General features: G+C 48.9%; 1 protein-coding gene across 3 annotated transcripts in view; it reads left to right on the forward strand.

Annotated features, from left to right (window-relative positions):
- rassf3 (Ras association domain family member 3) overlaps nucleotides 1–17,795 on the forward strand; it is a 251,321-nt gene that overhangs the window by 155,895 nt on the left and 77,631 nt on the right. Inside the window, exon 1 of one of the 3 annotated variants that reach the window (XM_086009446.1) lies at nucleotides 14,258–15,257. The exons of the other annotated variants lie outside the window; for them this stretch is intronic. Within the exon in view, the coding sequence (XP_085865572.1) occupies nucleotides 15,135–15,257 (123 nt within the window). The 5' untranslated portion in view covers nucleotides 14,258–15,134. Of the gene's footprint in view, nucleotides 1–14,257; nucleotides 15,258–17,795 lie in introns of those variants that run through there. 3 annotated transcript variants of the gene reach the window in all.

Here is a 17,795-nt window from a genome sequence, read left to right on the forward strand (position 1 = left end):
GATATTCATGGTGCCTCCTCCTCCCGTTAGTTGTTTAATGGTCCACCACCATTCATGACTGGATTTGGCAGGACTGCAGAGCTTTGATTTGATCTGTTGATTGTGGGTTCACTTAGCCCTGTCTATAGCATGCTGCTTCCACTTTTTAGTCCTGTGTTGCAGCTTCCCCAGGTTGGCACCTCATTTTAGGTACGCCTGGTGCTGCTCCTGGCATACTCTCCTACACTCCTTATTGAACCAGGGTTGGTCCCCTGGCTTGATGGTAATGGTAGAGTGAGGGATATGCCAGGCCATGAGGTTATAGATTATGATAGAATACAATTCTGCTGCTGCTGATGGCCCACAGCGCCTCATGGATGCCCAGTTTTGAGCTGTTAGATCTGTTCTGAATCTATCCCATTTAGCATGGTGGTAGTGCCACACAACACGATGGAGGGTGTCCTCAGTGTGAAGACGGGACTTCGTCTCCACAATGACTGTACGGTGCTCACTGCTACCAATGCTGTCATGGACAGATGCATCTGCGACAGGTAGATTGGTGAGGTCAAGGTCAAGTAGGTTTTTCCCTTGTGTTGATTCTCTCACCACCTGTCGCAGGCCCAGACTGGCAGCTATGTCCTTCAGGACTCGGCCAGCTCGGTCAGTAGTGGTTCTACCGAGCCACTCTTGGTGATGGACATTGAAGTCCCCTACCCAGAGTACATTCTGTGCCCTTGCTACTCTCAGTGCTTCTTCCAAGTGGGGTTCGACATGGAGGAGTACTACTGATTCATCAGCTGAGGGGGGCAGCAGGTGGTAATCAGCAGGAGGTTTCCTTGCCCATGCTTGACCTGAATCCATGTGCACAGCAAGCTCCCACAGGAGGCCTCAAGCTTCTGCCTCAGATTATGGGAACTAGCACCCATCATTACTGGAGCACAAGAGTAAAAGTATTGTCCCCTCTGCCTCTCTTAGTCTCAAAGTGTGGGATGGAGTTGAGGAGAATTCTCCTAGCCCCTGTGGCTGCCATGTCCCTTCACGTACATTGGGTGTTACCAGCACCTTGTGAGGTGGTTCAGTGGAGGACCTTGCAGCTTGGCTCACATTCTCCTGCGTTTCTTGTGTCCTGGCTGTGTAACGGCTTCCGTATGTTGGGTATCCACTATTGATCATAGTCATAGAGTTATACAGCACTGAAAGAGGCCCTTCGGCCCATCATGACGCCGGCCATCAAGCCCTGTCTATTCTAATTCCATTTTTCAGCACTTCGTCCGTAGCCTTGTATGCTATGGCATTTCAAGTGCTCATCTAAATGCTTCTTGAATGTTGTGAGGGTTCCTGCCTCTACCACTCTTTCAGGCAGTGAGTTCCAGATTCCAACCACCCTCTGGGTGAAAAAGCTTTTCCTCAAATCCCCTCTAAACCTCCTGCCCCTTACCTTGAAACTATGCCCCCTGGTTATTGACCCCTCTACTAAGGGGAAAAGTTCCTTTCTATCTACCCTATCTATGCCCCTCATAATTTTGTACACCTCAATCAGGTCCCCCCTCAGCCTTCTCTGCTCGAAGGAAAACAACCCCAGCCTGTCCAGTCTCTCTTCATAGCTGAAGCGCTCCAGCCCAGGTAACATCCTGGTGAATGGTGCTCGATGTCTACCTCCTCCGCTCGATCCGCTTTTTCTCCTACTGTGCCTGCCTCCTCAGACGCAACGGCAGTGGCTTCTTCAGATAAACCGGTCCTTTCACCCCCCAGCAGGGACCCTCGCTCAAGAGGGGCAAGGGTTCAAAGAAGGGCTAAACTACTCCCGTCCCCATTCTCGGTAAATGCCCCTGTGGAGTGAGGCCCTGTATCGAGAGTGCAGGATCACTGAATTTACTCTTGTGTGAATGCGGCTGGTTGTTTTATGTGTATATACTTTGGACTTTGCTTTATCGGAGCATTTTTTAAAAAAGAATCACGCCTAAGATAGTGTAGCGTGCCACATGAATTTATGAAACGCAAATAAAAGTGGATAATGGACATTGTGTCGACTCTAACATCTGCTACGAGCCGAGAAGGTTAAGAGGAGATTTGATGGAGGGATTCAAAATCGTGAAGGGTTTTGATAGAGTAAATCAGGAGAAACTGTTTCCAGCGGCAGGAGGGTCAGTAACCACAGGACACGGATATCAGGTGATTGGCAAAAGAACCAGGGGCGACACGAGGAAGCATTTTATTTTACGCAGCGAGTTGTTGTGATCTGGAATGCGCTGCCTGAAAGGGCGGTAGAAGCAGATTCAATAGTGACTTTCAAAAGGGAACTGGATACATACTTGAAGGGAAAAAAAATTATATGGCTGCGGGGAAAGAGTGGGGGGAGTGGGATTAATTGGATATCTCTACCAAAGAGCCGGCACAGGCACGATGGGCCGAATGGCTTCCTTCCGTGCTGCATCATTCTATAGTCTGCTACTGTAGTCTTTGGCAGCACCCTGGCTGTTTTTTAAAACATTTTTTGGCGCCTTTAGTGTTATTTTATGTAAGCGATTAGGCTTCTTGAGCTTGTAAAATATTGGACTTGGAAGTGAAATTGTTTTTGGGCAGTAGCTGTGTGTTGTGTATCTAGCTCGTGTCTGTACCTGCAGCCTCATTGAGAGGCCTCACTTGGGGTGTACCAGCACCTGCAAGGTGTGGCCTGTTTGTTATTATAGTTATGCACAGCCAAGTCAACGCACACTTATCAGCGTGTCATCTGTCGATTCTTCGTGTCAGATTTGCTTACACAACTTTTCCAAATCTCACTGGCTCAGATTTCTTTCTTAGAAGTTACTTTAGTTGCTCCCCTAGCCAGATGGCAATTTAAAAAAATCTGTTAGTTTTGGGTTTGCTGGGCTGGGGTTGCCGTCCTGGGCGAAGCAGGAAGCCGGCGGACGATTAAAGGCAAAAGCAAAATTACCGCGGGTGCTGGAAATCTGAAATATAAACAGAAAATGCTGCTGGAAATACTCGGCCGCAGTGTTTCCCCGGTAAGCTGCCCTTTGCTCTGCGCGGCCTGGTTCTTTTAGCGCGCGCTCCCTTTAAATTTCCGCGCACGCGGGGCATTTACCACGGAGAAGCCGGTGAGCGGCGCCCGTGCGGGATCTTTCCCATTACTGCGCAGCCGCCCCGCTTAGAGGGAACATCGCTCAGCGGGTCCGGCAGTATCGGTGGCGATAGAAACAGAGCTAACAGAGAAACACAGGTGAGTGAATCTTTCATCAGATTAAAGCTCAACGTAAGCTCGAGGAACAGCACCTCATCTTTCGATTAGGAACTTTACAGCCTTCTGGATTCAACATCGAGTTCAACAATTTCAGATCATAACCTCGGCCCCCATATTTTTTTTTCCCATTTTCTTTCTCTCTCTCTCACATGGCAGCTGTCGATCATTCAGCCAGTGCCATTTACACTTCATCTGCCACCAGCCTCTGTTTCTTAACTTTACCATCTCCTTTTGCCTCGCACCATCATCCCTTTTGTCTCTTAATCTCTCCTGCCTTCCATCCTATCACAGACCTTCCCTTTTGTTCTTTCCTCCCCTCCCCCCCTTTCCCTGCCCCTGCACTTGTTTAAAAACCTTTTACACCTCCAACTTTTTCCAGTTCTGACGAAGGGTCATCGACCTGAACCGTTAACTCTGTTTCTCTCTCCGCGGATGCTGCCTGACCTGCTGTGTGTTTCCGGCATTTTCTGTTTTTATTTCAGATTTCCAGCATCTGCAGTATTTTGCTTTTGTGTCAGATGAAAGCAGTTGGGCCTCGGTTGCATCGAGATACTTCATGCAGTGTCTTAATGGGCTGAAAAATGGCAGGTAACGTTCGCGCCACACAAGTGCCAGGCAATGACTATCTCCAACAAGCGAGAGTCTAACCACCTCCACTTTACATTCAACGGTATTACCATCGCCGAATCTCCCACCATCAACATCCAGGGGGTCACCATTGACCAGAAACTTAACTGGACCAGCCACATAAATGCTGTGGCAACAAGAGCAGGTCAGAGGCTGGGAATTCTGCGGCGAGTGTCTCACCTCCTGACTCCCCAAAGCCTTTCCTCCACCTACAAGGCACAAGTCAGGAGTGTGATGGAATACTCTCCACTTGCCTGGATGAGTGCAGCTCCAACAACACTCAAGAAGCCTGACACCATCCAGGACAAAGTAGCCCGCTTGATTGGCACCCCATCCACCATCTTAAACATTCACTCCCTCCACCATCGGCGTACCGTGGCTGCAGTGTATACCATCGACAAGATGCACTGCAGCAACTCGCCAAGGCTTCTTTGGCAGCACCTCCCAAACCCGTGACCTCTTCCATCTAGAAGGACAAGGGCAGCAGGTGCACGGGAACAGCACCACCTCCAAGTTCCCCTCCAAGTCACACATCATCCTTCATCGTCACTGGGTCAAAATCCTGGAACTCCCTCCCTAACAGCACTGTGGGAGTACCTTCACCACACGGACTGCAGCGGTTCAAGAAGGCGGCTCATCACCACCTTCTCAAGGGCAATTAGGGATGGGCAATAAATGCTGGCTTTGCCAGCGGCGCCCACATCCCATAAACGAATAATAAAAAAACAGCATTTTCAATATCCAGCCCTGGTATGATGAGACACATTCAGGTAGAAAGTTTACACAGCACGCAACCATTAAAATCAACCCATTTTTCTTTCCAGCCCATGAATGAATTAAGGAGAGATCAGGGCAGAAACCCTGTGCACTTTGTGGCGGAATTACCAGGAATTGCCCTGGATCTGAATATTCCCGGCCTTGCTTGGGGCAGAAACTTCATCAGCTCTAAACAAGGTCCCCTGGAATGTGGTGCTGGGGGGGGTGGGGTGGGTGGGGGGAGGGGTAGCGGTAGCCATGGGAGGAGATTTCAAGACTCTGGAGTTTCATTGAGCCCAGTCTGACAGAACAGTAGGGCCTGGTACGCTCAGTGAAAGGAGGCATACTTAGTCTCTGCAAGAGGTGAAAATGGGGCCAGCCTTGGGTGGGGGGGGGGGGGGTGTTGGTGGTGTCTACGCCTGTCCTCCCAAAGAAATGTTGCTGTTGGCGTTGGTGACCTACGGAGGTGGGCAAAATAAGACTTCCGAATATATATCACCCTTCATGACCTCCCAAAGCGCTTTACAGCCAATGAAGTATTTTTTGAAGTGTAGTCACTGTTGTAATGTGGGAAACGCGGCAGCCAATTTGTGCACAGCAAGCTCCCACAAACAGCAATCTGATAATGGCCAGATAATCTGTTTTTGTTATGTTGATTGAGGGATAAATATTGGACATCCCCTGCTCTTCTTTGAAATAGTGCCATGGGATCTTTCACATCCACCTGAGAGAGCAGACGGGGCCTCGGTTTAACGTCTCATCTGAAATACCGCACCTCCAACAGTGCAGCACTCCCCCAGCACTGCACTGGGAGTGTCAGCCGAGATTTTTGTGCTCAAGTCCCTGGAGTGGGACTGTGAACCCACGACCTTCTGACTCGGAGGTGAGAGCGCCACCCACTGAGCCACGGCTGACACGGCCCCAAAGAAACGATTTGCCCATGGTGGCGTGATCGCGCAGACGTGCAGCAGCCTTGTGCTGCAATAATCCCCCGCCCCCACCCTCAGTGGCAGGAGCCCCAGGTGGGTCACCAATATGGTAGACAGATGACCTCCTCCCCCTGACCTTGCATACTCTGGCAGGGTCAGGAAGGGAGGTCACCGGAAGGGTGGGCACATGCTGATGCACTTGTGCAAGGATGTTGGCCTTGTGGCTTTTTGGTCCGTGTAATAGAGTGTGTCTGCCTGTTGGTAGGGCAAAATGGCAATAAAAACAAATGCTTTTCTGATGTTTATTTAACTAAAGTGTTATAAAAACACGCTGACATCACTCTTTAGCTGACTTTAAAGGGGCAGAACTGGTTGGCAGACAGGAAGCAAAGAGTTGGAATAAACTGATCTTTTTCCGAGTGGCAGGCAGTGACTAGTGGGGTACCGCAGGGATCGGTCCTAGGACCCCAGCTATTTACAATATATATTAATGACCTAGACGAGGGAACTAGATGTAATATCTCCAAGTTTGCAGACGACACAAAGCTGGGTGGGCGTGTGTGCTGTGAGGAGGATGCCGAGAAACTCCAGTATGATTTGGACAGGTTGGGTGATTGGGCAGATGCATGGCAGATGCAGTATAATGTGGATAAATGCGAAAACAGGAAGGCAGATTATTATCTGAATGGCAATAGATTGGGAGAAGGGGAAGTGCCACGAGACCTGGGTGTCCTTGTGCACCAGTCGCTGAAGTTAAGCATGCAGGTGCAGCAGGCGGTTAAGAAGGCAAATGGTATGTTGGCCTTTGTAGCGAGAGGGTTTGAGTACAGGAACAAGGATGTCTTGCTGCAGTTGTACAGGGCCTTGGTGAGACTGCACCGTGAGTATTGTGTGCAGTTTTGGTCGCCTTATCTGAGGAAGGATGTTCTTGCCATGGAGGGAGTGCAGCGAAGATTCACCAGACTGATACCTGGGATGGCAGGAATGACGTTTGAGGAGAGATTGGGTCGATTGGGCTTATACTCGCTGGAGTTTAGAAGAATGAGAGGGGATCTCATTGAAACTTATACAATTCTAACAGGACTAGACAGACTTGATGCAGGAAGGATGTTCCCGATGGCCGGAGAGTCCAGAACCAGGGGTCACAGTCTAAGGATAAAGGGTAAGCCATTTAGGACAGAGATGAGGAGGAATTTCTTCACCCAAAGAGCGGTGAACCTGTGGAATTCTCTACCAAATAAGGCAGTTGAGGCCAATTCATTAAATATATTCAAGAAGGAGTTAGATATATTTCTTGAGGCTAAAGGGATCAAGGGATATGGGGAGAAGGCAGGGACAGGGTACTGAATTTGGATGATCAGCCACGATCTCATTAAATGGCAGAACAGGCTTGAGGGGCCGAATGGCCTACTCCTGCTCCTATCTTCAATGTTTCTATGTTAAGTATCACTGTGTTGGAGGATTCTAGACAGGCCCATTTCTTGGGGAGTCCTGGCCTAGACCACTAGGCAGGGCCCACTTCCACCTCTGCAGTGGCCACTATGCCTGCTTTCACTGGCTGGTTCTTTCCTTGGCCAGCCATTATTAAGTTGCTCCAAAAACCCCATTGAAGAGCTGACACACTGACACTGTTGTAAACAGTATATTTCACTGTGGAGGGAATATCATCATATTTTTGCAAGCTAATGTAAGAGTATTAAGCTTTCTGCTGAGGAAAATCAGTAACCGGTGCATCAGGCAGGCAAACGTGAACACCAAAGAATAGACTGACTCTGAGACTGTTCTCAGTATAAACCTTGAAGGATTGCATTCAGTCCAGGTCATCCTGACTCAAACTGCAGGAGGTCACAGCGATGTGTGAATACAAGCAGGAGCAAACTAGACGAGCCTCACCAGCAAGAGTCGGATTCGACGTAATCTGCCGCTGTTTAGTCTCCTACAGGGAGAAAAGATTTGGGTATCAAATTACTGCACATCAATCCAAGCTATTCAGAACATGAACTTTGAAGGCAAAAGCCGGGAAGGCACGAATTTTGAATGACCTTTTCCGCAAACACAGAATCCCTGGATGTAGAAAAGGAATGAACTTGCATTTCTATAGCACCTTTCACGACCTCAGGACGTCTCGAAACGCTTTACAGCCAATGAAGTACTTTTGAAGTGGAGTCGCTGTTGGAATGTGGGAAACGCGGCAGCCAGTTTGCGCACAGCAAGCTCCCATGAACACCAGTGAGATAATGGCCGGATAATCTTTTTTTTTGTGTGATGTTGGTTGGGGGATAAATATTGGCCAGGACACCGGGGAGAACTCCCCCTGCTCTTCTGTGAAATAGTGCCGTGGGATCTTTTACGAGAGAGGGATAACTGCACTGAGGTTCCCGCGTCAAGTCACCACGCAGCCTGCCTGCTTGAAAGTGTTCATACGTGGGCATAGGCTGAGGAGAGCATGGATTTGCCTGTGGTGCCCCACATGGTCCAACAGACGGCTGACACTGTTGAGGGCTCCCTAATGAACAGTGGCCACTTAGGTGAGATGGTGTCGGTACCCCTGAAACTGTAACCCAGAAAGAGTCAGTGCCTTCGGTAGATTAAGGGATGATCAGGTCAATTATTTAATTGCCATTTGTGGGAGCTTGCTGTGCGCAAATTGGTGGCCGCGTTTCCTACATTACAACAGCGACTACACTTTTAAAGTACTTCATTGGCTGTAGAGACCCGTGGGATGCCCTGAAGTCGTACAAGGCATTATATCAATGCAAATTCTTTCTTTTCTTTTGTGCCTGTGCCTCAACGCCACGTGAACTAAGCCATTCCAGGAACTGCCCCACCCTGCGAGGAAAGAAGCATCAGTACTTTGTTAATCCCCGCCTGCTCCTACACCGCGGCTTTAGCAGTTGGTTCAAAGCGCGTAGACAAAGGCCAGGGAGCTGGGGGATAACGCGTGGTGTAGGTAGAGCTACATGGAAGAGAAGTTACAAAGGCAAAATACTGCAGATGCTGGAAATCTGAAATAAAAACAGAAAATGCTGGAAATACTCAGCAGGTCAAGGCAGCATCTGTGGAGAGAGAAACAGAGTTAATGTTTCAGGCCGATGACCCTTTGTCAGAACTGGAAAGAGCTGGAGATGGAACAGGTTTTTAAGCAAGTGCAGGGGCAGGGAGGGGAGGGGAGGAAAGAACAAAAGGGAAGGTCTGTGATAGGCTGGAAGGCAGGAGAGATTAAGAGACAAAAGGGATGATGGTCCGAGGCAAAAGGGGATGGTAATGGGACAAGTTAAGAAACAAAAGATGGCTCTAGATGAAGTGTAAATGGCACGGGCAGAATGATCGACAGCTGGCATGTGAGAAAGAGAAAAAAATGGAAAATAAAGATCGGGGCCGAGGTGATAGTCTGAAATTGTTGAACTCAATGTTGAGTCCGGCAGGCTGTAAAGTGCCTGATCGAAAGATGAGGTGCTGTTCCTCGAGCTTACGTTGAGCTTCATTGGAACAGTGTAATAGGCTGAGGACGGTGAGGTCAGAGTGGGAGTGGAGCGGAGAATTAAAATGACAGGCGACCGGAAGCTCGGGGTCACCCTTAAGGACTGAACGGAGGTGTTCCGCAAAGCGGTCACCCAATCTGCGTTTGGTCTCCCCAATGTAGAGGAGACCGCATCGTGAGCAGCGAATACAGTATACTAGATTGCAAGAAGTACAAGTAAATCGCTGTTTCACCTGGAAGGGGTGTTTGGGGCCCTGGACAGTGGGAAGGGGGGAGGTATAAGAGAAGTTGGTCTGTTATCATTAGGATAAACATTCGGATTCCGGCAGTGGGAATAGTGCAGAGTGAGATGTCCACCTAACTCGGCACGTTCCCACCCGAGTGTCTGCTGTTGCTGCTTATTCCTGCATTGCCTGCCCAGCTCCCCCTGTGCAGCAGGCTGCCGTGGGAGCTCACCTGTGTACCGGGGAAAATTTCCTGGCTCTTTTAAAAGGCTTCAGTACCAAAGCTAAATGGAAATTTCAGCTAGCAGTCCACAAAGTAGGGCGGCACATGAGACGGTGAGAGCCTACTGAGTCTTAAAAAGTTGCCATTCTGCTTTCCTATGACGTCGCAGGAGAGAAAAGGCGCAAGACAAAACGGTTCCCAAAGCTTCCCACCACTGGGCGTTTTCCGCGCCTCGTGCCTTTGGTCTGTTGTAGACTAATCGAGAGAGATTGAGCGCTGTGATTCGTCAACAGCTCCATTATCGTGGTATCATGGTGGGAGGCGAACTAGATGGACCGTGGTCTTTTTCCCTCGAGCAATTCCTATATTCCTAAAACAAAAAAACAGAAGCAATCGCTAAAAGGCAAAGAAAAAACAAGACAAAAGACTGAATCCACAATTAAAATTAGCCACAAAGACAATGGCACAGATTTTCCTATGTTTAAATGCACTTATTTCTTGGGTGCAAAGGATAAAAAAGGGGGTGGAGATCAGTGTCTGTGCTGCCCTTGCACCCGGAGCAGGCGGTGTTTGTACCCGGAGCAGGCGGTGTTTGTACCCGGAGCAGGCGGTGTTTGCACCCGGAGCAGGCGGTGTTTGCACCCGGAGCAGGCGGTGTTTGTACCCGGAGCAGGCGGTGTTTGCACCCGGAGCAGGCGGTGTTTGTACCCGGAGCAGGCGGTGTTTGTACCCGGAGCAGGCGGTGTTTGTACCCGGAGCAGGCGGTGTTTGCACCCGGAGCAGGCGGTGTTTGTACCCGGAGCAGGCGGTGTTTGTACCCGGAGCAGGCGGTGTTTGCACCCGGAGCAGGCGGTGTTTGTACCCGGAGCAGGCGGTGTTTGTACCCGGAGCAGGCGGTGTTTGTACCCGGAGCAGGCGGTGTTTGCACCCGGAGCAGGCGGTGTTTGTACCCGGAGCAGGCGGTGTTTGTACCCGGAGCAGGCGGTGTTTGCACCCGGAGCAGGCGGTGTTTGTACCCGGAGCAGGCGGTGTCAGCCTAGGTTTTAGTAGCTAGAAGACTCCAAAGACAACTGCCATTGCCACTGCTGCAGCCCCTTTCAAAGGGTATTCCTGCACCAGGGTAGTGTCAGGGCTACTGAAATAAGTTGAGGCCCGATATTAGAGATGGTTTGAGTCCTGTCAGGCAAATTGCATGTCAGATGTGCCCCACCCAACTTGCATTAGACGGGGGTGGTTTTAGGTGGGGGGGGCGGGGTGGGGGGGAATGATGAGGCACCGAAAATTGTCCTTGCAATCTTTTACAAGTTTAGGAAAGGTATAGTAAGCATTTCAACGTAATAGTTTGGACGTATAATAGTTTGAACATCACTTTGAGTAGGGGAGAGTGAGTTGAGCAAGCAATCACTCTTGGGGCTGGACAATGAAACCCAAGAGGGGTCAAAAGTGTTTGCAAATATGGGAATGATTATCGTTCATAGAAGCAGCCTCCAGCTAGGTACGTTTTCTCTTGATTGCGGGTCAAAAACATTCTCACAAAGGGTTTACTTTCATAGTCCAGTGAAATGTTCTTTTTTTAATTAACCTTTCTGGTCACGCAGTTTGCTTTTCGAGACTGACCTACTGATTTACAAAGGAGGGCAGTGTTATCTGTTGACTTCTGTTTATCTGTAAACCTTTCAAAAGGCCTGTGCCTCCCTCCCAGCATGCTCATGTGATAGGATCGGAGCTTACCCTGATTACATTACACTCCTCAGCCCTGTTGAGAATGTATATAAGTACAGAAAGTGTGCCCAGTGAGACGGATGTTCTAAAAGTGTTAGAGAGCCAAATGCCGAAGGTGTACCTGAAATTGTTGAGGTTTATGGGGTAATTTTACGCTCCTTCCCCAGGAGATTTGGGTTGTCACAAATCTTTTAAATGCTGAATAGGAGGGAGCCATGGTTTGAACTATGGGGGCATATACCTTATTCGGCAGCACCTCCCAAACCCGCGACCTCTACCACCTAGAAGGACGAGCACAGCAGGCGCTTGGGAACACCACCACCTCCAAGTTCCCCTCCAAGTCACACACCATCCTGACTTGGACATGTATTGCCGATCCTTCATTGTCGCTGGGTCAAAATCCTGGAACTCCCTCCCTAACGGCACTGTGGGAGTAATTTCACCACACGGACTGCAGCGGTTCAAGAAGGTGGCTCACCACCACCTTCTCAAGGACAACTAGGGATGGGCAATAAATGCTGGCCTTGCCAGCGACGCCCACATCCCATAAACGAATAAAAAAAAAACTAATTTGGCCGAATGGCCTGTTTCTCTGCTGTAAATTCTATGTTATTCTATGTACGCCAGAGGTGACCATGTGGTCACGGGAGGTGGACCCATTTGAGACGATACAATGTCTATGAGATGACAGGAGAGGAATAAGGAGAAAGCAGTGCCACAGAGTGGACTGGGGAAGAGAGATGTTTGAGGAGGATGGAATGGTCCACGAAGCCAAATGCAGAGAGGCTGAAGAAGGAAAGTGAGCCACAGTCACAGAGGACAAAGAAAAGAAAGGCTTGCATTTATACAGCACCCTCAGGACGTCCCAAAGCGCTTGACAGCCAATGAAGTCCATTTTTATCTAAAGTGTAGTCACTTTTGTAATGTGGCAAATGCAACAGCTAACTTGCGCACAGCAAGATCCCACATTGGTGACTACAACAACTTGCATTTATATAGCGCCTTTAACATAGTAAGACGTCCCAAGGCACTTCACAGGAGCGGTTATCAAATAATGATTGGAATCCCATTTCCTTAACAGAATAGATGGCAACCGAGACGGTCCGGCCCTAGCGCGCTCTCCCTGCTTCAGGCAGCCCGCTCTCGCTGCTCGCTTCCGCAACTGGAGCGAGGTGTTCGACGAGTCAGGCAGAGGCAACGCAGCGCATCGGGACGCAGCAGCAGCCACATCGACCCGCTAGAGCACGTCGGCCGGCTACTCCTCAGCAGGAAGGCATTCCGACTGGGAGGAGGGGAGCCGAGCATGGCGGCCAGAGGCCGGACCGGAAGCGGGAGAAGCAGGCCCGGGCCGTCGGACCGTGGAGCCGGCGACGGTGAGGTGGAGGCCGCGGCGACCGGAGGATGTGTTCGGCGAGTCGGGCAGAGGCAGCGCAGCGCATCGGGACGCAGCAGCAGCCACAACGACTCGCAGTCCGACTGGGAGGAGGGGAGCCGGGAATGGTGACCAGAGGGTGAGCGGGAGAAGCAGGCCACCACACATGGAGCCGAGCCGGCAACAGCGAGGAGGAGGCCGCGGTGACGAGGAGGACGGAGCGGCTGAGGGACATCGTGCTCCCACTGCCACTGGATGCCAAAGAATTGACTTTCTGAACACGGCGCTGTAAGAATAGCTGACGTGTCCCGACGGGGAGTAAGCATTCCATTGTACTAGTTACATATGGCAAATAAAATTGAATTGAATTGAATAAAATTTGACACCGAGCTACATAAGGAGATATTAGGACAGGTGACAAAAACCTTGGTCAAAGAGGTAGGCTTTAAGGAGCGTCTTAAAGGAGGAGAGAGGTAGTGAGGCGGAGAGGTTTAGGGAGGGAATTCCAGAGCTTCGGGCCACGGCAGCTGAGGGCGCGGCCGCCAATGGTGGAGCGATTATAATCGGGGATGCGCAAGAGGCCAGAACTGGAGGAGAGCTGATATCTCGGAGGGTTGTGGGGCTGGAGGAAATTACAGCGATAGGGAGGGGCGAGGGCCATTGGAAGGATTTGAAAACAAGGATGAGAATTTTAAAATCGAGGCGTTGCTTAACCGGGAGCCAAAGTAGGTCAGCGAGCACAGGGGGCGATGGGCGAACGGGACTTGGTGCGAGTTAGGACATGGGCAGCAAGAGTTTCGGGTGATCTTAAGACTGCAAGGTCAGGATGCATTTCCAGCACTTTAGAAAGGAAGGAAGGAAAGGATGGGGATGGGGTTGTAGTTGGAAAGGTTGGAAGGTGTTCAAAGTAGAGTTTTGTTGAGGAGGATGATAGCAGTTGTGAAGGTTGCAGAGACTGAGCTGGAGGCCAGCCAATCAATGTACCATTGTTTACATTTCAGTGCAGCATTGTTTTACTTTCAGTCTGAGTGAAAACTACTTGCAGGAGGATTTTGCTGCCAGAACATCAGATGATTTATACACAGAGTTGCTGCCAACAGCACTGAAGGCTCCCCTGTAACAGAGGGGACGTGGAAGTACTTCAAACCAAACTAAAGCGGCTTTTATATTGTACAAGTGTCAGCGCTCCTGAACACCAAGTTAAACTTAATACAAAAGCAAAACACTGTGGATTGTTGGAAATCTGAAATAAAAACAGAAAATGCGGGAAACACTCGGCAGGTCAGGCAGCGTCTGCGGAGAGAGAAACAGAGTTAACGTTTCGGGTCGATGACCTTTCGTCAGAACTGGAAAAAGTTAGAGATGTAACAGATTTTGAGCAAGTGCAGGGATAGGGAAAGGGGGGAGGAGAGGAAAGAACAAACAGGAAGGTCTGTGATAGGGTGAAAGGCAGGAGAGATTAAATGACTTATTAAATGACAAATTATTAAATAAGTCATTTAATCTCTCCTGCCTTCCACCCTATCACAGACCATCCCTTTTGTTCTTTCCTCCCTCCCCACTTTCCCTGCCCTCTGCACTTGCTTAAAATCTTTTTCCATCTCTAACTTTTTCCAGTTCTGACGAAGGGTCCCAGACCTGAAACGTTAACTCTGTGTTTCTCTCCCCACAGATGCTGCCTGACCTGCTGAGCGTTTCCAGCATTTTCTGTTTTTAAGCCAAGTTAAACTTGTCCGATTTGTTGAACCCGCTCGCTGGGATAACCAGTAAAATAATGGTTAGTGACACCATATAATAATAAAAAATGGTTTAATCTGCATCTAGTTAACCAGATTCTGTAACCTTGTGACGGGATCCTTTACTCCGAGATTAAGTCTCATTAGTCTCATTGTGCCTCACTGCAGTTTACACAATCCCCACCTTTTAAAAATTTTGCTTCACAACGGACACATACTTAAAGAAGTTACAGGTCAATTTCACACCCCTGGTCAACTAATTCAGTCCTGCTGTTCCGAGCGGGATGAATGACTTTGGGCATTGTAAGATTCACAGGAAGTGTTGACTGTTCGCTAATTGCAGTAACTGAAGGGGGTTGGACAGAGATGACTTCACCCCTCGCTCGTTGTGGGTGTGAGCTGCACCATAGCTGCATCTGATTTGCCAGCAGCTTACTGAACCGCTCTGGAATAAGAAAATAGTTAACTTGCTGCCACTCAGCTAGGTTCCTCTCTCTCTCTCTCTCTCTGTGCTGTACAAAGTGAGAAGTCTCTTTTTTAGGGAGTGGATTGCGAGTTCACAGCCAAGTATCTGGAGAGAAGTACAGACAGACAGAGAAAGAGAGTATAGGGGAGGGACGTCATGTGCAATGTCAACTCTTAAGTTGAAAGTCGGGCAAAAAAACCCAGTCCCTCTTGATCTGAAAGCAACTGAGAGCAGGTCCGGCCTCTTGAGGTCCAGCTACAGTTTAGCGAGGAAACTGCATGAGGAATTGCCTTGAACCTTTCTCAGTCCCGAATACTGTACATTATTTTGGGGGGGGGCTGTTGCTTGTGTGTGTGCTGGGGACCGAGCCCTCTCCAGATGACGTGGAACAGCACTATGAGCAGCGGTTACAGCAGCCTGGAAGAGGACTCCGAGGAGTTTTTCTTCACCGCAAGAACTTCCTTCTTCAAGAAACCTCAAGCTAAACCTAAAGCCGACCGAGTAAGTTCAGTTTTTTTTTTCTTTTAGTAACAACATTTTTCAAAGCAATCGTTCGTCGCTAGAATGGAAACCAAAACAAAAATGTGGGCTGCAGATATTCTATAAGAAAAATAAAATTGGTCAAATGACAAAATATCCAATTTCTTTAAAAAGCCACCACTGCAAGACTCGGTGACAATGCACAGTAACTTTTTTTTTTAGGTGTGTAAAGCTTTTGAAATGTGCAGCTCCTCCCAGCCAACCGGCGTTTGTGCTTTTCTGGCATCTGTCCATATTTCCCCCCCCCACAAAAGATGTTTTTTTCTCTCTGGCATAACCTTTTGATAATATTTTGTGGTATTTTTGTTGTAGAAAGCGAGGTAACTGTGCAAAGGAGGCAGCAGGATTGATGTCCAACACACAAGTTTATTGCCTTGGTGAATGTGACGATTGTGTACAATTACAGGCACCTAGTGTGTACAGTCACTGTCAGATAATGTAGGTGTACTGCAATAAATGACTAATGGTGATGTTTATTTATAGCTCGCGCAGTCACCAGTTGAGGTTAAACAGAACATAGCTTGTATCTTTATTATGTGTATTCAATGGCGAAGTGTAAGGTTAATACACTGTCCCCTTATCCCCGGTGTCCTGGCCAATATTTATCCCTCAACCAACATAACAAAAAACAGATGATCTGGTCATTGTCACATTGTTGTTTGTGGGAGCTTGCTGTGCACAAATTGGCTGCCGCGTTTCCCACATTACAACAGTGACTACACTCCAAAAGTACTTCATTGGCTGTAAAGCGCCTTGAGACGTCCGGTGGTCGTGAAAGGCGCTATAGAAATGCAAGTCTTTCTTTTTTCTTTAACTTCACACAAGTTGCAGGCACCAGGAGATAATGGGCTCTACTTTATTAAAACTTTAACAGTCGTGGAAGGCCCAAGTTAAACCGGCACCGCTTTATTTTTTCTTGCCATTTCTTGGATGAGGAGGAGGTTTCTGTTCTGTTCTTTCTCTGCCCTTCCCCCCCTGGCTTCTTGTTGGAGTGTAGTTCCGCTGGCGGCCCCTATCTTGTATCTCGTTCACGGGATGTGGGCGTCGCTGGCAAGGCCAGCTTTGATTGCCCATCCCTAATTGCCCCTTGAGAAGGTGGCGGTGAGCCGCTTAAGTGGCCACAGTCAGCAGGCTGGCTGGCTGACTGACTGGGGTAGGAGGAGGTATCGCCTCTTCAGCCCCTCGAACCTGTTCCACCATTCGTTTAACTGGTAGTGTGTCAGCCGTGGCTCAGTGGGCGGCACGCTCGCCTCTGAGGCAGAAGGTTGTGGGTTCAAGTCCCACCCCAGGGACTTGAGCACATAAAGCTAGGCTGACACTCCAGTGCAGTGCTGAGGGAGTGCTGCACTGTCGGAGGTGCCGTCTTTCGGATGAGACGTTAAACCGAGGCCCTGTCTGCTCTCTCAGGTGGGTGTAAAAGATCCCACGGCACTATTTCGAAGAAGAGCAGGGGTGTTATCCTTGGTGTCCTGGCCAATGTTTATCCCTCAATCAACATAACAAAAAAACTGATTATCTGATCGTTATCACATTGCTGTTTATGGGAGCTTGCTGTGCGCAAATTGGCTGCCACGTTTCCTACATTACAACAGTGACTACACTTCAAAAGTACTTCATTGGCTGTTAAGCGCTTTGAGATGTCCGGTGGACGTGAAAGGCGCTATAGAAATGCAAGTCTTTCTAGTCTTGAAGGACAGTTCACTTAAAAGACACAATGTACCTTCACATCTCATTATCATGGGATGCAACTCTTAAAATTTGCTTTTGGGATGCAGGCCACACTGACAAAGCAGTACTCATTGCCCATCCCTAGATGACTTGAGGAGATTAGAGTTGAATGTATGTCCCAACCTGATGGCCTTTGCTTCTAGCAGTGGTTGCTAACATAATGAACAGCAATCCTGGGCCATTTTTACCTTTCCCTTAAGCCTTATGGGGTACAGTAGCATAGTGGTTATGTTACTGGACTAGTCAGAGGCCTGGACTAATGATCTGGAGGCCGCTGGGGAATTAAAAAAAATCCAATTAATTAAATAAATCTGGAATCGAATGCTAGTATTGGTGACCATGAAACGACCAGATTATCATAAAAACCCATCTGGTTCACTAATGCCCCTTGAGGGAAGGAAATCTGCTTTCCGGTGGTCTGGCCTATATGACTCCATAGAAGATAGGAGCAGGAGTAGGCCATTCGGCCCTTCGAGCCTGCTCCGCCATTCAATGAGATCATGGCTGATCATCCAAACTCCGTACCCTGTCCCTGCCTTCTCCCCATATCCCTTGATCCCTTTAGCCTTGAGAAATATATCCAACTCTTTCTTGAATATATTTAATGAACTGGCCTCTACTGCCTTCTGTGATAGAGAATTCCACAGGTTCACCACTCTCTGGGTGAAGAAGTTCCTCCTCATTTCAGTCCTAAATGGCTTACCCCTTATCCTTAGATAAGAGATGTGTCGCGACTTCATTTGAACCGCAGGTTACATTGCCCCTTTGTGT

This window comes from Somniosus microcephalus, chromosome 16, assembly GCF_052327205.1.
Source record: "Somniosus microcephalus isolate GS21.2 chromosome 16, FLI_Smic_1.0, whole genome shotgun sequence".
Taxonomy (NCBI): domain Eukaryota; kingdom Metazoa; phylum Chordata; class Chondrichthyes; order Squaliformes; family Somniosidae; genus Somniosus; species Somniosus microcephalus.